Genomic DNA, 24,541 nt, shown 5'->3' on the forward strand with positions numbered 1-24,541 from the left:
AAAACAACGGGAAGAAGAAAGAACGTCGGAAGAAGAAGGTGAAGGCCTTTCCTGTCCGAGGAGGCCCGCCGCGGAGAGAGAAGCCCGCTCCCTCAGGTCAGTGGAAGTCCCGGGCCTGGGACTATAAAAATGGCTCGCAGAGCCGAGTAAAAGTTCGCAACCGCGCATGAAAAAAAACAAACTAATGGGAGGGGGGAACAGCTGCGGAGTCGATCTCCACAGCTGAGAGAGACACCTGCAGCACAGCAGCAGGTGCAGAACACAGAAAATAATGACAATAAGAAAGAAGAGGGTAAAAAGAAAACAAGGAAACAACAGAGGAAGAAGAAGAAGAAGAAGAACAGAAAGAAGTGGAAGAAGAAGAGAAAGGCAAGACAATGGATGTATCTTTTTTTAAAGAATATATGGAATCAGTGAAAGAATGGCAATTACAAGAATTTAATGAGATAAAAAGAAGAATTAAGAATGCAGAAGAAAAAATGAATAAAATAGAAATGGTCATATCAGAGATACGAAAAAGAGTGGAAAATGTGGAAGAACGAGAAATAATCATAGAAATGGAAGTAGAGGACTTAAAAGAGAAATTAGAAGAATCTAATAAAAAAGTTAAAGAGGGACATGAGCTGTTAGCTCAGAAGATAGATATAATGGAAAACTATAATAGAAGAAATAATATAAAGATAGTGGGCCTTAAGGAAGATGAAGAAGGCAAGAATATGAGAGAATTTATAAAAGATTGGATCCCCAGGGTCCTAGGAAGACCAGAATTACAGGAAGAAATGGAAATAGAGAGGGCACATAGAACATTAGCCCCGAAACCACAACCGCAGCAAAAACCAAGATCCATTTTAGTAAAATTTTTAAGATATACAAGAGAAAATATATTGGAGAAAGCAATGAAGAAAATAAGAGAAGACAAAAAGCCACTGGAATACAAAGGTCAAAAAAAATTTTTCTATCCAGACATAAGTTTTGAACTCGTGAAGAAGAGGAAGGAGTTCAATACAGCAAAAATGAGCTTATGGAAAAAAGGATATAAATTTATGTTAAAGTACCCAGTGGTACTTAAAATAGTTATTCCAGGGCAACAAAACAGTCTATTCTCAAATCCAGAGGAAGCACGAAAATTTGCAGAACAACTACAAAACAAGCAGAGAGATGAAGACATGTAATGAGAGTAAAAATGACCGCGAACTATATGTATGTATGTATGGGGGTATATGTGTGTGTATATGTATGTATGTGTATGTAGACATTAATGTATCTGTATTTAGAGGAAAATAAATAGAGTATAGATAAGAATTAATAAGGGAATGAAAGGGAATAGAAGGAATAAGGAGGGAATTAAAAGAGTGACCTTTGTTACATATGAAAATTGGAATCTTTTCCGGGGGGGGGCCGGGTGGGGAGGAGTTACGGTCACTGCAAAATCAGTTGACGTTTGCGAGTGAATTCGCAAATCCAAATGGAGAGGGGAGATGTGGTTGCCCGACAAGGGATAAAGGGCAACTCAGGAGGGGGAGGGGAGAATGGGGTTAAAGAAGATTTAAATAGGAGAATAAGGAAAATGTTTGATGTTTTAGAAATGTTGTCTTATAAAGTGTTCAAAACAAGAAAGCAGAAATGGATAAGAAGGAAAGGTGATGATGGAGAAACGGAAAGGAAAGATAAACAAAGTATGAAATGGCTACGCTGAACTATATGACTTTAAATATTAACGGAATACATAACCAAATCAAAAGGAAGAAACTGCTAAATTTACTGAAAAAAGAAAAAATTGACATAGCATTTGTGCAAGAAACACATTTAACTGAATTGGAGCACAAGAAATTAAAGAGAGATTGGGTAGGACATGTAACAGCAGCGTCGTATAATTCAAAAGCAAGAGGAGTAGCTATATTAATTAGTAAAAATGTGCCAATTAAAATAGAAGAGGAAATAATAGATCCAGCAGGGAGATATGTCATGAAAAAATGTCAGATATATTCGGAGTTTTGGAATCTACTCAATGGATATTCACCTAACGAAGAAGATCAAAAGTTTATGCAAGATTTTTTTTGAAGATAGCAGATACGCAAGGGAACATATTAATAGGAGGGGATTTCAACCTTAATTTGGATTCAAATATGGACAAAACTGGGAAAAAAATTAACAGAAAGAACAAAGTAACCAAATTTATAATTAAATCGATGCAAGAAATGCAACTTTTGGATATATGGAGGAAACAACACCCAAAGGAAAAGGAATATTCATATTATTCGGGCAGACATAAAACATACTCAAGAATAGACCTATATTTGTTATCAGCTCGTATGCAAGATAGAGTAAGAAAAACAGAATATAAAGCTAGAATATTATCGGACCATTCACCCTTGATATTAACAATAGAGTTAGAGGACATCCCTCCAAGAATGTATAGATGGACATTAAACTCCATGCTACTTAAAAGGCAGGATTTTAGAGAATTCATTGAAAGAGAAATTAAAATGTATTTTGAAATAAATACGGAATCAGTGAAAGATAAGTTTATACTATGGGATGCAATGAAAGCGTTCATTAGAGGGCAAATAATAAGTTATGTGGTTGTTTTTCCAGACTCTTTTGTGTAGTCTTCCAAAGGCGCTATTTGCCTTGGCGAGTCTGTTGTCTATCTCATTGTCGATCCTTGCATACCCACACTCCTGTTCGGCTCCGAATCATGGGTCATCTACCGGCACCACCTACAGCTCCTAGAACGCTTCCACCAGCGTTGTCTCCGCTCCATCCTCAACATCCATTGGAGCGCTTACACCCCTAACGTCGAAGTACTCGAGATGGCAGAGGTCGACAGCATCGAGTCCACGCTGCTGAAGATCCAGCTGCGCTGGATGGGTCACGTCTCCAGAATGGAGGACCATCGCCTTCCCAAGATCCTGTTATATGGCGAGCTCTCCACTGGCCACCGTGACAGAGGTGCACCAAAGAAAAGGTACAAGGACTGCCTAAAGAAATCTCTTGGTGCCTGCCACATTGACCACCGCCAGTGGGCTGATAACGCCTCAAACCGTGCATCTTGGCGCCTCACAGTTTGGCGGGCAGCAACCTCCTTTGAAGAAGACCGCAGAGCCCACCTCACGAACAAAAGGCAAAGGAGGAAAAACCCAACACCCAACCCCAACCAACCAATTTTCCCTTGCAACCGCTGCAATCGTGTCTGCCTGTCCCGCATCGGACTTGTCAGCCACAAACGAGCCTGCAGCTGACGTGGACTTTTTACCCCCTCCATAAATCTTCGTCCGCGAAGCCAAGCCAAAGAAAGAATAAGTTATGTAACCAAGATGAAGAAGGACTTTAATCAGGAAACAGAGCAGTTGGAAAGGGAAATAGTAAATATAGAAAAAGAATTAGCAATGAAGGAAGATACAACTAAAAGAAGAGAATTGGCAGATAAAAAAATAAAATATGAAACACTACAAACATATAAGGTGGAGAAGAACATAATGAAGACAAAACAGAAATATTATGAACTAGGGGAAAAAACGCACAAAATTCTAGCATGGCAGCTTAAGACAGAACAAGCTAAGAAAATGGTATTGGCATCAAGGAAAAAAGACAAACAAATCACATATAATCCAACGGAGATCAATGAAAACTTTAGAGAATTCTATGAACAATTATACCAAACTGAAAACGAAGGGAAAGAAGGCAAAATAGATGAATTTTTAACTAAAATTGAACTACCAAAATTACAAATAGAGGAACAAAATAAATTAATAGAACCATTTGAAATAGTAGAAATACAAGAGATAATAAAAAAATTACCAAATAATAAAACACCAGGAGAGGATGAATTCCCAATAGAATTCTATAAAACATTTAAAGATTTATTAATTCCTCCCCTCCTGGAAGTAATCAACCAGATTGATAAAACACAAAGCTAACCAGATTCATGTAAAACAGCAATAATTACAGTAATACTAAAGCAAGGGAAAGATCCACTCGCACCAGCGTCATATAGACCAATATCATTACTTCACACAGATTATAAGATAATAGCTAAACTATTAGCAAACAGATTAGCAGAGTATGTATCGAAAATGGTAAGTCTAGACCAAACTGGATTTATTAAAAAAAGATGCACAACAGACAATATTTGTAAATTTATTAACTTAATTCATGCAGTAGAAGGGAATAAAGCACCAACAGTAGCAGTTGCTTTAGACGCAGAGAAGGCCTTTGACAGAGTAGAATGGAATTATTAATTCAAAGTATTGCAAAAATTCAGTTTACCAGAGAAGTATATTAATTGGATTAAAGCATTATATAAGGGGCCATTGGCGAAATATATCAAAGCAATTTAACTTAAGCAGATTAACAAAGCAGGGATGCCCACTATCACCCTTATTGTTAGCCCGCATCGGACTTGTCAGCCACAAACGAGCCTGCAGCTGACGTGGACTTTTACCCCCTCCATAAATCTTCGTCCGCGAAGCCAAGCCAAAGAAAGAAGAGCTATAGAACCACTAGCAGAATTGATAAGAACAGAAAATAATATAAAAGGGATAAAAATAAAAGACAAGGAATATAAAATCAGTTTATTTGCGGATGTTATAGTATACTTAACAGAACCAGAACTATCAATAAAAGAATTAGATAAGAAATTGAAGGAATATGGAGAAGTGTCGGGTTACAAGATTAACGTAAATAAAAGTGAAGCAATGCCAATGAATAATGCGGGTTTCTCAAAATTTAAGAGGGAATCACCATTCAGATGGCAAATGCAAGCAATAAGATACCTCGGTATACAAAAAAATAAAAATCTCGGCCATCTATATAAACTCAATTATTATCCACTAATGAAAAAATTACAGGGCGATTGAGAGCATTGGAAAGATTTACCATTAACACTAATAGGAAGGATAAACTGTATTAAAATGAACATTTTCCCAAGGATATTATACCTATTTCAGGCATTGCCAATACACTTGACAGAGAAATTCTTCAAGGAGTTAAAGAAAATAATAAGGAAATTTTTATGGAAAGGGCGGACACCGAGGATAGCACTAGATAAATTAACAGAATGGTATAAACAAGGATGCTTACAACTGCCAAACTTTAAAAATTATTATAGAGCCGCACAATTAAGATACCTATCAGATTTTTACCAAACAAGGGAAAAGCCAGATTGGACTAGATTAGAACTAGATAAAATAGGGGAAATGATACCTGAACACATATTATATAAATGGTATGAAAAATTGGTACAACGTAGGAGTTCTCCAGTGTTACATCATCTACTCAATATTTGGAAGAAGATTCATGTAGAAAGGAATAAAACAAATTATCAATTACCAAAATATTGACGTAAAATCTGTTACTCCCTTTTACAATAGATAACCTTTCCTTTAGAGAATGGGAGAAAAAAGGGATCAAAAGAATAGAAAATTGTTTTTCAGGAAATAGATTATTATCCTTTGAACAAATGAAAGATAAATACAATATAACTGGCTATACATTACAGGCGATACATTACACCTCAAAAGTTAAATAAATGGGACCCAACAGTATCTGTCAGATGTTTTCGTTGTAAAAAAGAAATGGGAACAACAATTCATGCAATCTGGACATGTGAGAAAGTAGAAAAATTTTGGGAAGATCTAAACCAGATATTAAATAAAATTACAGAAAACAATATACCAAAAAATCCAGAGATCTTCCTCCTAAGTAACATAAAAAACAAAGAATTTGGAATTGATTTGGATGGTGCACAAAAAAGATTTGTTAAGATAGCTCTAGCCGTAGCAAAAAAATGTATTATGTCAACCTGGAAATTGGAAGATAATGTGAAAATACAACAATGGTATATAGAAATGAATAAATGTATTCCATTAGAAAAAATAACATATAGTTTAAGAAATAATATTGAAATATTTGAACAAATGTGGGAGCCTTACATGAAACACAATAGAGAAAACCTACCGGGGACATTCACTACCTAGATTAACGAAAGGAGAAGGAAATGAAAAGAATTGACTCAGTGGAACTTCTTGTTTATTTTTGTTGAATGACAACATTGTTTGACTGGTTTAATGTATCTTAGATTTTGTACTTTAAATGGATGGGGGGGGAGGTAGGGAGGGTGGGATGTTAGGAGGGAGAGGGTGGAGAAAATGACATTGTATATATTTGAAAAGGAAAATGTATGTATCATGGTCAATGTGGTTTATGGTGTGAAAAATAAAAAAATTTAAAAACCTAAAACCTAAGCTCCTTCCACACCATCACATCACACACTCCCAGGGTCAGACACAGAGTGAAGGTCCCTCCACACATCCCATCACACACATCTGGGGTCGGACAAAGAGTGAAGCAGCCTCCACACCATCTGATCACACACTCCTGGGGTCAGACACAGAGTGAAGCTCCCTCAGCTCCGTCCCACAACACACTGCTGGGGTCAGACACAGATTGAAGCTCCCTCAGCACCGTCCTATCAAACTCTGCTGGGGTCAGACACCGAGTGAAGCTCCTTCCACACCGTCCCATCACACACTCCCAGGGTCAGACACAGAGTGAAGGTCCCTCCACACATCCCATCGCACACTACCCAGGTCAGACACAGTGTGAAGCTGCCTCCGCACCATCCCATTACACACACCCTGGGTTAGACATAGAGTGAAGGTCCCTCCACACCGTCCCATCACACACCACCGGGGTCAGACACAGAGTAAAGCTCCCTCAACACAATCCTATCACACACTCCTGGGGTCAGACACAGAGTGAAGCTCCCTCAGCACCATTCCAACACACACCCCAGGGGGCAGAGTGAAGCTCCCTCAGCACTGTCCCATCACACACACCCGGAGTCAGACAGAGTGAAGCTCCCTCAGCACCGTTCCATCACACACTGCTGGGGTCAGACACAGAGTGAAGCAGCCTCCACACCATCCTAGCACACACTCCTGGCGTCAGACACAGTGAAACTACCTCAGCACCGTCCCATTACACACTGCTGGGGTCAGACACAGAGTGAAGCTCCCTCAGCACCGTCCCAACACACACACCCGGGGTCAGACACAGAGTGAAGCTCCCTCAGCACCGTCCTATCACACACTGCTGGGGTCAGACACTGAGTGAAGCTCCTTCCACACCGTCCCATCACACACTCCCAGGGTCAGACACAGAGTGAAGGTCCCTCCACACATCCCATCGCACACTCCCTAGGTCAGACACAGTGTGAAGCTGCCTCCGCACCATCCCATCACACACACACGGGATCAGACACAGAGTGAAGGTCCCTCCACACATCCCATCGCACACTCCCCAGGTCAGACACAGTGTGAAGCTGCCTCCACACCGTCCCATCACACACTTCCGGTGACAGGTGCAGATGAACCTCCCTCCACACCATCCGATCACACACGTCCGGGGTCAGACACAGAGTGAAGCTCCCTCCACACCGTCCCATCACACACTTCCGGTGACAGGTGCACAGTGAACCTCCCTCCACACCATCCCATCACACACTCCTGGGCTCAGCCACAGAGTGAAGCTCCCTCAGCACCATTCCATCACACACCCCTGGAGTAAGACACAGAGTGAAGCTCCCTCAGCACCGTCCCAACACACATCCCCAGGGTCAGACACAGAGTGAAGCTCCTTCCACACCGTCCCATCACACACTCCCAGGGTCAGACACAGAATGAAGGTCCCTCCACACATCCAATCACACACTTCAGGGGTCGGACACAGAGTGATGCTCCCTCCGCACCATGCTATCACACATTCCTGGGGTCAGACATAGTGAAGCTCCCTCAGCCCCGTCCCATCACACACCCCCGTGTTCAGACACAGAGTGTAGCTCCCACAGCACCGTCCCATCACACACTGCTGGGGTCAGACACTGAGTGAAGCTACTTCAATACCGTCCTATCACACACTCCCAGGGTCGGACACAGAGTCATGCTCCCTCCACACCATCCTATTACACACTCCTGGGGTCAGACAGGGTGAAGCTCACTCAGCACCGTCCCATCACACATTCCCGGGATCAGACACAGAGTGAAGCTCCCTCTACACTGTCCCATCACTCATTCCCGAGGTCAAATACAAAGTGAAGCTCCCTCCACATCATCCGATCACTCACTCCTGGGTCAGACACAGAGTGAAGCTCCTTCCACACTGTCCCATCGCACACTCCTGGGTTCAGACACTGCGTGAAGCTTCCTCAGCACCGTCCCATCACACACACCCATGGTCAGACCATCTTCCAGGGTCAGAAACAGAGTGAAGCTCTCTCCACATCGTTCCAATAAACTCTCCAAGTGTCAGACGCAGAGTGATGCTTCTTCCATGCGAACCATTGTCAACAGGGACCCTCTGAAGGGCACAGCACATTTAATTCTAAAATGTTTTTTAATGTGTTTATATGGTCAGTAGAAGTACAAAAGAAATCAACTAAACTTGACTGTTTCTTATGGAAGGGGGCCCATAAACTTTGTGCAGATTTCTCAGGGGCCCATAGCCAAAACAAAGTTGAGAATGTCCTCAAGAATGTTATGGAGGAGGAGTCACGTGATGGAGTAGTGGCCGGTAGGGGAATCCCAGCCCTCCCCAGGAAAGTAAAAAAAAGCATAGAAAAAACAAAGTCACCAACACAGAAAGCATAACAAATTTGAAAGTGAAAGTGTGGAGAAAATGGCAGCAAAGAAAGAAAAACCAAAAACAACGGGAAAAAAAGAAGAAGGAAGGACGTCGGAGGAGGAAGGTGAAGGCCTTACCGGCACGAGGAGGCCCGCCGTGGAGAGAGTAGCCCGCTCCCTGAGGTTAGTGGAAACCCCGAACTAGGGACTACAAAGATGGCTCACGGAGCCAAACAAAAGTGCGCAACTGCGCATGCACAAATCCTCGCGCATGCGCGATGGACAAGACAAAAACAACACCGACGGGAGGGGGGACCAGCTGAGGAGTAAATCTCCACAGCCAAAACAGACAAGTATAACACCACAGCAAGACTCTCAACAGGAAAACATAGAAAATAACGAGAACAAGAAGGAAGAGAATAAAAATAGGAAATCAAAGAAACAACAGATGACCAACTCAGAGGAAGAAGACCAACACCAAGACACTTCTAATAAAAATAAGAAGAACAAAAATACCCAACAAAATAAACAACCCAACAAGAAAATCAGAAGAGACAGAGGTAAAGGACACAGATCCTGGAGTGGACTCAGAAGAAGAGGACGGAGAACACAGAGAAATGGGAGATGAAGGGAAAGGCAAGTAAATGGATATATTTTTTTTTAAAGAATATATGGAAACAGTAAAAGAATGGCGGTCACAAGAATTCAGTGAAATAAAAAGAAGAATAAAAAGTACAGAAGAAAAAATGAATAGATTAGAGATGATCATGACAGATATTGGAAAAAGAGTAAACAACGTGGAAGAACGAGAAACAGCCATAGAAATGGAAGTAGATGAATTTTTTAAAAAAATTAGAAGAATCTAATAAAAAAGTTAAAGAGACACAGGAGCTGGTAGCTCAGAAGATAGATATAATGGAAAATTATAATAGAAGAAACAAATTAAAGATAGTGGGCCTTAAGGAAGATGAAGAAGGCAAAAATATGAAAGAATTTATAAAAGAATGGATCCCCAGGGTCCTAGGAAGACCAGAATTACAGGAAGAAATGGAAAGAGAAAGGGCACACAGAACATTACCCCTAAACCACAACCACAACAAAAACCAAGATCCATTCTAGTAAAATTCCTAAGATATACAACAAGAGAAAATATATTGGAGAAAGCAATGAGGAAAATAAGAGAAGACAAAAAAACACTGGAATACAAGAGTCAAAAATTTTTTTCTATCCAGATATAAGTTTTGAACTCCTGAAGAAGAGGAAGGAGCTTAATGCAGCAAAAACAACCCTATGGAAAAAAGGTTATAAATTTATGTTAAAATACCCAGCGGTGCTTAAAATAGTTATCCCGGGGCAGCAAAGCAAACTATTCTCGGTTCCGGAAAAAGCACGAAAATTTGCAGAACAACTACAAAACAGACAGAGAGATGAAGAGATGTAACAAGAACAAAACTGACAACAAACTATATATATATAAAAAAAATAGAGTATAAGTAAGAACTAAGAAGGGAAAGAAAGGGAAGAAAGGAAGTAAGGAGGGAATTAAGAGAGTGACCTTTGTTATATATGAAGATTAAAATCTTTTCTGGGGGGGACTGGGTGGGGAAGAATAACAGTCACTGCGAAATCAGTTGACGCTTGCGAGCGGATTCGCAAATCCAAATGGAGAGGGGAGATGTGGTTGCCCGACAAGGGACAAAGGGCAACTCAGAAAGGGGAGGGACTATTGGGGTTAAAGGAATTTTAGATATGAGAATAGTGGAAATATTTTATGTTTTAGAAATGTTGTCTTATAATGTGTTCAAAAAAAGAAAGCAGAAGATAAGAAGGGAAGGTGGTGATGAGGAAACAGAAAGGCAAGATAAACAAAGTATGAAATGACTATGTTGAACGATATGACTTTAAATATTAATGGAATACATAACCAAATCAAAAGGAAGAAACTGTTAAATTTACTGAAAAAAGAAAAATTGATATAGCATTCGTATAAGAAACACATCTCTACTGAAGTGGAACACAAAAAATTAAAGAGGGATTGGATAGGACATGTAACAGCAGCATCATATAATTCAAAAGCCAAAGGAGTAGCTATATTAATCAATAAAAATGTACCAATCAAAATAGAAGAGGAAATAATAGATCCAGCAGGGAGGTATATAATGATAAAGTGTCAGATATATTCAGAATTTTGGAATTTACTCAATGTATACTCACCTAATGAAGAAGATCAAAAATTTATGCAAGATATCTTTTTGAAGATAGCAGATACGCAAGGGAACATACTAATAGGAGGGGATTTTAACCTTAATTTGGACTCAAACATGGATAAAACTGGAAAAAAAACTAACAGAAAGAACAGTAACCAAATTATAATTAAATCGATGCAAGAAATGCAACTTTTGGATATATGGAGGAAACAACACCCAAAGGAAAAGGAATATTCATATTATTCGGGTAGACACAAAACATACTCAAGGATAGACCTATTCCTGTTATCAGCCCACATTCAAGGGAGAGTTAGGAAAACGGTATATAAAGCTAGACTATTATCGGATCACTCACCCCTGTTATTGGCAATAGAGTTAGAAGACATCCCACCAAGAATGTATAGATGGAGATTAAACTCCATGCTACTTAAAAGCAGGATTTTAGAGAATTAATTGAACGACAAATTAAAATGTACTTTGAAATAAATACAGAATCAGTGAAAGATAAGTTTATACTATGGGACGCAATGAAAGCATTCCTCAGAGGGCAAATAATAAGTTATCTTACTAAGATGAAGAAGGACTACAATCGGGAAACAGAACAGTTGGAAAGGGAAATAACAAATACAGAAAAAGAATTAGCAATAAAGGAAGATACAACTAAAAGAAGAGAATTGGTAGACAAAAAAATAAAATATGAAACACTACAAACATATAAGGTGGAGAAGAACATAATGAAGACAAAACAGAAATATTATGAGGTAGGAGAAAAAAACGCACAAAATTCTAGCGTGGCAGCTTAAGACAGAACAAACTAAAAGAATGGTATTGACATTAAGGAAAAAGGACAAACAAATTACATATAATCCAACAGAGATCAATGAAAACTTCAGGGAATTCTACGAACAACCATATCAAACTGAAAACGAAGGGAAAGAAGACAAAAAAGATGAATTTCTAACTGAAATTGAACTACCGAAATTACAAACGGAGGAGAAAAATAAATTAATAAAACCATTTGAAATAGAAGAATTACAGGAGATATTAAAAAAACTACCGAACAATATAACACCAGGAGAGGATGGATTCCCAATAGAATTCTATGAAACATTTAAAGACTTATTAATTCCTCCTCTCCTGGAAGTCATCAACCAGATTGATAAAACAGAAAACATGCCAGATTCATGCAAAACAGCAATAACTACAGTAATACCAAAGACAGGGAAAGATCCACTCGCACCAGCAACATATAGACCAATATCTCTACTTAACACAGATTATAAGATAATAGCTAAACTATTAACAAACAGATTGGCCGACTATGTACCAAAAATAGTAAATCTAGACCAAACTGGATTTATTAAAAAAAGATGAACAACAGACAATATCTGTAAATTTATTAACTTAATTCATGCAGTAGAAGGAAATAAAACTCCAACAGTAGCGGTTGCTTTAGACGCAGAGAAGGCCTTTGACAGAGTAGAATGGAATTATTTATTCAAAGTACTACAAAAATTCAGCCTACCAGAGAAATATATTAATTGGATTAAAGCATTATATAAAGGGCCATTGGCGAAAGTGACAGTAAATGGATATATATCAAAACAATTTAACTTAAGCAGATCAACAAGGCAGGGATGTCCACTATCTCCCTCACTGTTCGCGTTAGCTATAGAACCACTAGCAGAACTGATAAGAACAGAAAATAAAATAAGAGAGATAAAAATAAAAGAGAAGGAATATAAAATCAGTCTAGTTGCAGATGACGTTATAATATACTTAACAGAACCAGAAATATCAATAAAAGAATTACATAGGAAATTGAAGGAATATGGAGAAGTATCGGGGTACAAGATCAACGCAAATAAAAGTGAAGCAATGCCTATGAATAATGCGGATTTCACAAAGTTTAAGGAAGAATCACCATTTAGATGGCAAACACAAGCAATGCGATACCTAGGTATACAACTAAATAAAAATCTCGGCCATCTATATAAACTAAATTATCATCCATTAATGAAAAAATTACGACGACTTAGAGCATTGGAAAGACTTACCACTAACACTGATAGGAAGGATAAACTGTATTAAAATGAACATTTTCCCAAGGATACAATACTTATTTCAGTCATTACCAATTCACCTAACAGAGAAATTCTTCAAGGAGCTAAAGAAAATAATAAGGAAATTCTGATGGAAAGGGGGGAAACCGAGGATAGCACTAGATAAATTAACAGAATGGTACAAACAAGGAGGCTTACAACTACCAAACTTTAAGAATTATTATAGAGCCGCACAATTAAGATACCTAACAGATTTTTATCAAACAAGGGAAAAACCAGATTGGACCAGATTAGAACTAAATAAAATAGGGGAGAACATACCTGAACATATACAATATAAATGGGATGAAAAATTGGTGCAACGTAGGAATTCACCGGTATTGCATCATCTGTTCAACATTTGGAAGAAGATTCACGTAGAAAGGAATAAAACAAATTACCAACTACCAAAACTAATATTGACGCAAAATCAACTAATCCCTTTCACAATAGATAATATTTCCTTCAGAGAATGGGAGAGAAAAGGGATCAAAAGAATAGAAAATTGTTTTTCGGGAAATAATTTATTATCCTTTGAACAAATGAAGGATAAATATAACTCACGATACAATGTTTGCATACCACCAACTGAAAACCTACTTGAAGGACAAATTGGGAAACAGTCTGAGGTTACCAGAAGGAACTATGAGAAATATAATAAACACGAGGTTACGCATGATACAATATAACTGGATACACAGGCTATACATCACACCTCAAAAGTTAAATAAATGGGACCCAACAGTATCAGACAGATGTTTTCGCTGTAAAAAGGAAACGGGAACAACAATTCATGCAATTTGGACATGTGAGAAAGTGAAAACATTTTGGGAAGATCTAAACCAGATATTAAATAAAATCACAAAAAGCAATATACCAAAAAACCCAGAGATCTTCCTCCTAAGTAAATAAGAAATAAAGAATTTGGACTTAATTTGGATGGAGCACAAAAAAGATTTGTTATGATAGCCCTAGCTGTAGCAAAAAAATGATTATGTCAACCTGGAAATTAGAAAAGTTGAGAATACAACAATGGTACTTAGAAATGAATAAATGTATTCCATTAGAAAAAATAACATATAATTTAAGAAATAACATAACAATATTCGAACAAATATGGGAGCCATACATGAAACACAATAGAGAAATCCTACCATGGACCTCCACCATCTAAAATGACAGGAGAAGATAACGAAAAGAACTGACTCAGTAAAATTTCTTGTTTATTTTTATTAAGTGACAACATTGTTTAACGGGTTTAATGTATCTTATAGATTGAACTTTAAATAAATGGGGAAAGGGGTGAGGGAGGGAGGGAAGGGAGGGGGGAAAAGGGGGATAAAATGACACTGTATATATTCAAGAGAAAAAATGTCTGAATGTATCTTGATCAATATGGTTTATAGTGTGAAAAAAAAATTTTAAAAAAAGAATGTTATGGAATAGAGAGACCTAGGGGCACAACTACACAGTCTCTTGAAAGTGGCAAATCCATCGAACATCTGGAGGAATTCAGCCAGTCTCACGGCATCCAAAGAAAGTGGATATATTACTGACGTTTTAGACCTTTGCCCTTCTTTAAGGGATGAGTAACAAAAAAAGACAGGTGTCTATGTTAAAAGGTGTGGGGGAAGTGGGGAGGGAGGGTGGTTGGAGGGAAGAATGGGAAGGGGACTGTGTAGAGACCCACAGACAAAAGGTATAAATTGGATATAAACATGAGATCAGGAGAGAGGAAAGGTGAGAATTGATTGGGGAAGGCTGGCATGTATTGGATAGCGTAGATTGGCACGTGTTACAGAGCCACTGAAACAGACTGGCAGGTATTGGCATGACTAGGAAAAAGGAGAGAGAGAGAGAGAGAGTGACAGAGATGGAGGAAAGGATTCATAAGGCTTCTTCAGGTGGATTCTCTGCTAAGAATGCGCCTGAAGAAGAGAAAGCAGTCCTTTGATTTGCCGTCAGGTGGCAGCGCACTCCGGCTCCTGTCCCTTGAGTTAGGATGGCTGGCTGTCAGCTGGGACAGCCAGTGCGGACTATCAGTGCAGGGACATCCCCCATGGAATGCCCCACACTGATCGCTCTGCCCCCCAACAGGGGAAGAGGGGGCTGGAGCAGTCAGCGGGTGAGAAGGAGGCTGGAGCAGCCGGTGGGGGAGAGGGGGACTGGAGTGGCCAGCGGTTGAAAAGGAGGCTGGAGCAGCCGGTGGGGGAGAAGGAGGCTGAAGCGGCTGGCAGGTGAGTATGGCGCTCAAGTCGGGTCCTGGCATTGTTTCAGCCAGCCCCTTTCTCCGCCACCGACTGCTCCAGCCCCCTTCTCCACCGCTGGCCGCTCCAGCTCCCTTCTCCACCGCTGGCCGCTCCAGCTCCCTTCTCCACCGCTGGCCGCTCCAGCTCCCTTCTCCCCCGCCGGCTGGCCCAGGCCCCTTCACTCCCACCAGCCGATCCAGCCCCTTCTCCCCTAGCGGCTGCTCCAGCCCCTTCTTCCCTACCGGCTGCTCTAACCCCCTTCTCCAACGCCGGCCGCTCCAGTCCCCCCTCTCCCCCGCTGGCCGCTCCAGTCCCCTTCTCCCTTGTTGGCCGCTCCAGCCCCATTCTCCCCTGCTGGCCGCTCTGGCCCCGTTCTCCCCCACCGGCCGCTCTTGCCCCGTAGTCCCCATGCTGACAGCCCAGCCCCCTTCTCCCCCGCCGGCCGCTCCAGTCGCCCCTCTCCCCCGCCAGCTGCTCCAGTCCCCTTCTCTCCCGCCGGCTGCTCCGGCCCCATTCTCCCCCGCCGGCCGCTCCAGTCCCCTTCTCTCCCGCCAGCCGCTCTGGCCCCATTCTCCCCCGCCGGCCATTCCAGTCCCCCCTCTCCCTCGCTGGCCGCTCTAGCCCCGCATTCCCACGCTGACAGCCCAGCCCCCTTATCCCCCGCCAGCCGCTCTAGCCACGCAATCCCCACACTGACAGCCCAGCCCCCTTCTCCCCCGCCAGCCGCTCTAGTCCCGCAGTCCCTACGCTGACAGCCCAGCCCCCTTCTCCCCCGCTGGCTGCTCCAGCTCCCTTCTCCCCGCCGGCTGGCCCAGCCCCCTTCTCTCCCACCGGACGCTCTAGTCCCCTTCTCCCCCACCAGCTGCTTTAGCCCGCAGTCCCCACGCTGACAGCTTTTAGGCAGCTGCATTCAAATGGCTGGGGAAACCACTGTACTGCGGCGATTATCCCTCTCGGAGGAGGGTTACAAAGTTCACCTTGCAAGCGCCTCCTGCACATTCACATGGCCTCCCAACAGTCACATATTGCCAAAATATGCGGCTTTACAAGCAGGGCAATTGGCCACCTGAAAGTGCCTATAGGGAAAGATGGGAGGGGGGTGGTGTTCTAAAAGAAGTCGATGTTAATGCCATCTGGTTGGAGGGAACCCAGACGGAAGATGAGGTGTTGTTCCTCCGATTTGTGGGTGGTCTCAGTCTGGCAGTGCTTGAGACCATGGACAGACATGTTGGCAAGGGAATGGGGTGGGGAATTGAAATGTCTGGCCATTGGGAGGTGCATCCTATTGCAGTGTGTAACAGGTCTGATTAAATACCTTGACAGGTATTGGATAGCATAGATTGGCATGTGTTACAGAGCCGCTAACACAAGCTGGCATGTTTAAGCTTGGTCTGGAACTCACCCTCTCAGCAACGCCTGCAGTCACAGTCTGACCACGCCGGTCCTCGATCCCTTTCCCATGCCAGGTGACCTCCGCAGTCTCCTCTCCGTTCTCACCGAAGATCACCCAGGCGTGGTCCTCCGACAGCCCCAAGTGAACGTCGCGGAGTCCCAGCACCTGGCAGGCAGCCACCACCGCAAACGCCACACCTGTGCTGTCAAGCTTGGTGCCTGGTGGGAATGCGGAAACATCTTCCGTAACTAAACCTGCAGAGCGGCACGGTAATCATCACGGCACAGGACACAAGTGCGGCTTGTTGATGAGCAAGTGCGACTTATCGAAAGAAGGCTGGCACCCAGTAAGCCAACTGAAGGGAAAGTGGGGGAAATGCCTTGGCAATGGCACCCTACCCTGATCCATCACAGCTGCCCCTCCCTCAATATAAGCCCTCACTCAATATAAGCACCTCCTCCCTTAGAGGGTCAGAGATGACCATAGAAGCATGACTCAGTCAGAGTCCTCTCTGGTTGTCCAGACAAAAGCCTCGATTCAGCAGGGTTTATACCCCCCCACCCCCGAACACATTCCCTCCACTCTCCCCCATCCACTCCCCTTCCCCTTAGTGCCTGCACATTCCCCTCCACTCTCCGCCCTCACTTCTCTCCCGCACCTACTCACCTCCTCACCCACCCCCCCACACTTACCTCACCCTCTCCTGTCCCCCATTCTCCACTCTTTTCCCTAGTGCTATTCCATGGACAGGATAGACAGCGCTGAGCTCACCGGTGATGAAGTTGAACTGCAGCTGCATGTGTGGCCTGCAGTTTCCCCTGTCCCCCTCACATCCTCCCCCTTCATCCCAGTGTGACTCCTCCACCCCCCCATCCCCGTGTGGTATCCCCAGACAGGAGAGGTAGCGTTGAGTTCACTAGTGATGAAGCTCAACAGTGACTGGATGTGCGTCCTGTGGTTCCCCCAACCATCCCCACCTCCACTCTTTGTCCCCCCACCCCTCAGTGGACTGGACAGCCAGTGCAGAGCTCACCGGTGATGAAGCTGAACAGCGACTGGATGTGCGCCCGGTCCTTGAAGTATGAGCGGCTCAGGCTGTTCCAGATCACGTCAGACACCTTCTTCACTAGGTCGCGGCTGGAGTACCCTCCCTTGGCTGGGTAGAGGGAACGATCCACGGTTCCCCGGATCATGGTGGTGAATCTGGCATGCAGTGCCTTGATCTGCAGGAGGTCCACGCAGGGGAAACAGGTCCGGGACTCCAGGCCCTGCTCCTCCAACCTCCCATCGAAGCTGTAGCCGGGCACATTGATGGGGACGACTCTGTTGACAGCCAGGAAATGCTCGACGAAGCCCAACACCAGGGACAAGAGGGTCAAGTCTGGCTCGTCCTTCTTCAGCTCAAACTCGAACAGTTTGACCACCTTGTCAATGCTGCAGATGGGAAAGAAGGCAGCTTGCGCCGACTTCAACCTCATCTCGCCTTCTCCAGGCTCGCCACCTGCCCAACACCTGTGCCACCCTAAGAGATGTTTTGAAAGAAATTTTTGAGATAATTCAGCACGGTACCAGGCCCAGTGATTGTGAAAAGGCAATACATTTCCAAGTCTGTGGAAGTCCAGTCAGTATGAATTGGAAACAATGCCTCCTCCTTGCTGACCATCAACACAGACGCACCCCAAGGATGCATGCTTAGCCCACTGCTCTACTCACTCGACACCCATGACTGTGTGGTGAGGCACAATTCCAACGCTACTGACAAATTTGCTGATGACACCACGGTCTTGAGCAGAATCACAATCAGCAATGAAGAAGCGTACAGGAGGGAGACAGATCAGCTCGTTGAGTGGTGTAACGACAACAACCTTGCCCTCAACTATTGTGGGCTTCAAGTCAAGACTATTGCCATCTGATTGTACAGGATAAAAATCTGCTTGATCTTTGGCTTATCTATTTATCTATTATTTGATATTCATCTTCTTTTCCTATCTTGGTACATGTGGTAATTTCAAGTCAGGTCATCAAGTTTATTGTCATCTAATTGTAGAAGCGAAACCACGTTCTCCGGTCCTCGGTGCAAACCATGCAGACACACACCCAGACGTAACACACGTACAGATAAACAATACATATGCAGGACAAAGTATTTCATCTATACAAATAAAATAAATAAATATTGTTACAGGAATACAAGTGTCAGGATGGGGAAATCAGGAGAACACAACCCAATCCTCATCGAGGGGGTCAGCAATAGAGAGGGTCAAGAGCTTCAAATTCTTGGGTGTCAATATCTCTGAGGATCTGTCCTGGAGCCTCCATGTCGATGCAATCTTGAAGAAGGCTCGCCAGCAGCTATATGAGGAATTTAAGGATATTCGGTACGTCACCAAAGACTCTCGAAACTTCTACAGATGTATAGTGGAGAGCGTCCTGGTTGGTTGGATCACTGCCAATGCCCAGGGCAGGGAAAAAAAACTCAAGGGTTGTTAACTTGGCCAGCAACATCACGGGCACCAGTCCACTCCATCGAGGTCATCTACATGAGGCGGTGTCTTTAAAAAGCAGCCTCTACCCTCAAAGACCCCACCACCTAGGCCATGCCCCCTTCACTCTGCTCCCATTGAGGACAGGTACAGGAGTCTGAAGAAGAACATTCAATGGCACAAGGACAGCTTCTTCCCCTCCGCCATCAGGTTGCTAGAACCAGAGTAGTTTAACTGGATGCAGTTCTGGTCTCCTTACTCGAGGAAGGATGGACTGGCTTTGGGGGCGGTGCAGAAGAGGTTCACCAGGTTGATTCCCGAGATGAAGGGGTTGGCCTATGAGGAGAGATTGAGTCATCTGGGACTGTACACACTGGAATTTAGAAGAACAAGAGGGAATCTTGTATAACAGCGGCTCTCAACCTTTTTTTTTTCCACTCACATACCACATTAAGTATTCCCTGTGCCATAGATGCTCTGTGATTAGTAAGGGATTGCTTAACCACGTACCTAATTGACTTGTTATGTGCACGGTTTCACAACTCCAAAGGAAATGGGCCAATGACAATGTTTCTCAGGCAAAATATTTCAGTAACAATTGGGTCTAGAGCAGTGGTTCTCAACCTTCCCTTCCCACTCACATCCCACCTTAAGCAATCCCTAACTAATCACAGAGCCCTGATGGCACAGGGATTACTTCAAGTGGTATGTGAGTGAAAAGAAAAAGGTTGAGAACCACTGTTATAGAAACATAAAATTATGAAAGGCAGAGTTAAATAGAGATCAGTAAGTTGTTCCCATGGGTGGGGGAGACCAGAAAGAGGGGACATAGCCTCAAGATTCAGAGGAGTAGATTTGGGATGGAGATGAGGAGGAACTGCTTTTCCCAGAGGGTGGAGAACCTTTGGAATTCGCTGCCCATTGAAGCAGTGGAGGCAACCTCAGTAAAAAAAAGGTGATAGATTTTTACAGTCGGGGATTTAAGGGATAAGGGGTAAAGGCAGGTTGGTGGAGATGAGCTAATCATCAGATCAGCCATGATCTCGTTGAATGGCGGAGCAGGCTTGACGGGCTGGATGGTGGACTCTTCTCCTGTTTCTTGTCTTCTAACATCTTTCCTGAATTACTTGGTTATTAACCACATGACTGACTACAACTCTGTAGAAATGTGTTTGGGGTCACATTTGTTCACTGAATTTAATGTTTCCCAGTACATTTTGTCTATTCCTCCCCACCCCCCAACAACTTGAGGCTACTCATGGATAAATCAGATCTAGGCCTACAACTGGGAAAACTATGTAATTGTTTGCCACGGTGGGAGAATCCAGGATGAGATGGCACAACTTCAGGATTGAAGGGTGTCAGCTTAGAACAGAGATGCATAGGGATTTCTTCCCCCAGAGGGCAGTGAATTTGTGAAATTTGTTACAACAGGTGGATGTGGAGGACAGGTCATTGGGTGTATTTAAGGCAGAGATTGACAGGTTCTTAATTAGCCAGGGCATTGAAGCTTATGGGGAGAAGGCTGGGCACTGGGACTCAGTAGGGAAATGGATCAGCTTATGATTGAATGGAGGAGTCACGTGATGGAGTCGTGGCCGGTAGGGGAACTCCAGCCGTCTCCAGAAAAGTAAAAAAAAAGGTAGGGAAAAAATAAAGTCACTAACACAGAAACCATAACAATTTGAAAGTGAAAGTGTGGAGAAAATGGCAGCAAAAAAAGAAAAAACAAAAACAACGGGAAGAAAAGAAGAAGAAAGGACATCAGAGGAGGAAGGTGAAGGCCTTACAGGTACGAGGAGGCCCGCCGTGGAGAGAGAAGCCTGCTCCCTGAGGTTAGTGGAAACCCCGAACTCAGGACTACAAAGATGGCTCACGGAGCCAAACAAAAGTGCGCAACTGCGCATGCACAAATCCTCGCGCATGCGCAATGCACAAGACAAAAACAACACCGACGGGAGGGGGGACCAGCTGAGGAGTAAATATCCACAGCCAAAACAGACAAGTATAACACCACAGCAAGACTCTCAACAGGAAAACATAGAAAATAACGAGAACAAGAAGGAAGAGAATAAAAATAGGAAATCAAAGAAACAACAGATGACCAACTCAGAGGAAGAAGACCAACACCAAGACACTTTTAATAAAAATAAGAAGAACAAAAATACCCAACAAAATAAACAAACCAACAAGAAAACCAGAAGAGACAGAGGTAAAAGACACAGATCCTGGAGTGGACTCAGAAGAAGAGGAGGGAGAACACAGAGAAATGGGAGATGAAGGGAAGGGCAAGTAAATGGATATATTTTTTTTTAAAGAATATATGGAAACAGTAAAAGAATGGCAGTCACAAGAATTCAGTGAAATAAAAAGAAGAATAAAAAGTACAGAAGAAAAAATGAATAGATTAGAGATGATCATAACAGATATAGGAAAAAGAGTAGACAATGTGGAAGAACGAGAAACAGCCATAGAAATGGAAGTAGATGACTTTAAAAAAAATTAGAAGAATCTAATAAAAAAGTTAAAGAGACACAAGAGCTGTTATCTCAGAAGATAGATATAATGGAAAATTATAATAGAAGAAACAAATTAAAGATAGTGGGCCTTAAGGAAGATGAAGAAGGCAAAAATATGAAAGAATTTATAAAAGAATGGATCCCCAGGGTCCTAGGAAGACCAGAATTACAGGAAGAAATGGAAATGGAAAGGGCACACAGAACATTACCCCTAAACCACAACCACAACAAAAACCAAGATCCATTCTAGTAAAATTCCTAAGATATACAACAAGAGAAAATATATTGGAGAAGGCAATGAGGAAAATAGAAGACAAAACAACACTGGAATACAAGGGTCAAAAAATTTTTTTCTATCCAGATATAAGTTTTGAACTCCTGAAGAAGAGGAAGGAGCTTAATGCAGCAAAAACGACCCCGTGGAAAAAAGGTTATAAATTTATGTTAAAATACCCAGCAGTACTTAAAATAGTTATCCCGGGGCAGCAAAGCAAACTATTCTCGGATCCGGAAGAAGCACGAAAATTTGCAGAACAACTACAAAACAGACAGAGAGATGAAGAGATGTAACAAGAACAAAAATAACAACAAACTATATATATATATATATATATATATATATATAAAAATAGAGTATAAGTAAGAACTAAGAAGGGAAAGAAAGGGAAGTAAGGAGGGAATTAAGAGCGTGACCTTTGTTATATATGAAGATTAAAATCTTTTCGGGGGGGGCTGGGTGGGGAAGAATAACAGTCACTGTGAAATCAGTTGACGCTTGCGAGCGGATTCGCAAATCCAAATGGAGAGGGGAGATGTGGTTGCCCGACAAGGGACAAAGGGCAACTCAGAAAGGGGAGGGACTATTGGGGTTTAAGGAATTTTAGATATGAGAATAGTGGAAATATTTTATGTTTTAGAAATGTTGTCTTATAATGTGTTCAAAAAAAGAAAGCAGAAATGGATAAGAAGGGAAGGTGATGAGGAAATGGAAAGGAAAGATAAACAAAGTATGATATGACAATGTTGAACTATATGACTTTAAATATTAATGGAATACATAACCAAATCAAAAGGAAGAAACTGCTAAATTTACTGAAAAAAGAAAAAATTGATATAGCATTCGTACAAGAAACACATCTAACTGAAATGAAACACAAGAAATTAAAGAGAGATTAGATAGGACATGTAACAGCAGCATCATATAATTCAAAAGCCAGAGGAGTAGCTATATTAATCAATAAAAATGTACCAATCAAAATAGAAGAGGAAATAATAGATCCAGCAGGGAGATATGTAATGATAAAATGTCAGATATATTCAGAATTTTGGAATTTACTCAATGAATACTCACCTAATGAAGAAGATCTAAAATTTATGCAAGATATCTTTTTGAAGATAGCAGATACGCAAGGGAACATACTAATAGGGGATTTTAACCTTAATTTGGACTCAAACATGGATAAAACTGGGAAAAAAAACTAACAGAAAGAACAAAGTAACCAAATTTATAATTAAATCGATGCAAGAAATGCAACTTTTGGATATATGGAGGAAACAACACCCAAAGGAAAAGGAATATTCATATTTTTCAGGTAGACACAAAACATACTCAAGGATAGACCTATTCCTGTTATCAGCCCACACTCAAGGGAGAGTTAGGAAAACGGAATATAAAGCTAGACTATTATCGGACCACTTACCCCTGTTATTGGCAATAGAGCTAGAGGACATCCGACCAAGAATGTATAGATGGAGATTAAACTCGATGCTACTTAAAAGACAGGATTTTAGCTTATGATTGAATGGTGGGGTAGATTCAATGGGCTGAATAGCCTATTTCTGTCTGTCTGCAGATGCTGTGATTGTCGCCAGCATCACAGCGTCCATGGGAGGTAAAAATATGTTACAGACATTTCAGGCCTGAGCCCTTCTTAAAGGTATGGGGGGAGCTTATTAACCTGCCAAATGCTGCTGATCATTATTTAGCTGACCACACAATATTACCAACATATAAACTGTTTTTTATTGCAAACGGGGATGTTCCACCTACTACGTGACTAATATACGATTTGGCTGCACATTACTACTGATTTAGCTGACTTTATTCTTAATATTGAGGGAGAGCCGAACACTATTGCTGAGTATTTGGTAAACACATTGCTTAAAGTGAATAACTCAAAGTGTCTCCTTTCCACCAGCTCTCCTCTCTATCCCTCTAACTCCTTTCCTCCAGCTCTCCTCTGTCCCGCTACCTCCTCTCCTCCAGCTCTCCTCGATATCCCTTCATCTTGTCTATCCCTCTATCTTGTTTCCAGTTCTCTCCTTGATCCCTCTAACTACTTTCCTAATGCTCTCCTCTCTATCTCCTTTCCTCCAGCTCTCCTCTCTATCCTTCTATCTCCTTTCCTCCAGCTGTCCTCTGACCCTCTATCTCCTTTCCACTAGCTCTCCTCTCTATCCCTCTATCTCCTTTCCTCCAGCTCTCCTCTGCCCCTCTATCTCCTTTCCACTAGCTCTCTTCTCTGTACCTATACATACTTCTCTACAGCTCTATCTCTGTCCCTCTATCTCCTTTCCTGCAGCTCTCCTCTCTATCCCTATATTTCCTTTCCTCCAGCTTTCCTCTCTATCTCCTTTCCTCCACCTCTCCTCTCTATCTCCTTTCCATCAGCTCTCCTCTCTATCCCTCAATCTCCTTTCCTCCTGCTCTCCCCTATCCATCTATCTCCTTTCCTCAAGCTCTCCTCTGTCCCTCTATCTCCTTTGCTCCTGCTCTGCTCTGTCCCTCTATCTCCTTTTCGGCCAGCTCTCCTCTCTATCCCTCACTCCTATCCAGCTCTATTCTCGATCCCTCTATCTCCTTTCCTCCAGCTATCCTCTGTCCCTCTAAATCTTCTTCTCCTGCTGTCCACTCCATCCCCTATCTATTTTCCTAATGCTCTCCTCTCCCTCCCTCTATCTTCTTTC

General features: G+C 42.3%; 1 protein-coding gene across 2 annotated transcripts in view; it reads right to left on the bottom strand.

Moving 5' to 3' along the window:
- Positions 1 to 24,541, bottom strand: part of men1 (multiple endocrine neoplasia I) — a 60,619-nt gene that overhangs the window by 30,735 nt on the left and 5,343 nt on the right. Inside the window, exons 2-4 of one of the 2 annotated variants that reach the window (XM_069894110.1) lie at positions 23,275 to 23,342; positions 17,606 to 18,094; positions 16,582 to 16,790 (exon numbers count right to left, since the gene is read on the bottom strand). In XM_069894110.1, coding sequence (XP_069750211.1) covers positions 16,582 to 16,790; positions 17,606 to 18,094; positions 23,275 to 23,305 — 729 coding nt within the window. In that variant the 5' untranslated portion in view covers positions 23,306 to 23,342. The remainder of the gene's footprint in view (positions 1 to 16,581; positions 16,791 to 17,605; positions 18,095 to 23,274; positions 23,343 to 24,541) is intronic. The other variant, XM_069894111.1, reaches the window with a different exon arrangement.

This window comes from Narcine bancroftii, chromosome 8 (genome assembly GCF_036971445.1).
Source record: "Narcine bancroftii isolate sNarBan1 chromosome 8, sNarBan1.hap1, whole genome shotgun sequence".
Taxonomy (NCBI): domain Eukaryota; kingdom Metazoa; phylum Chordata; class Chondrichthyes; order Torpediniformes; family Narcinidae; genus Narcine; species Narcine bancroftii.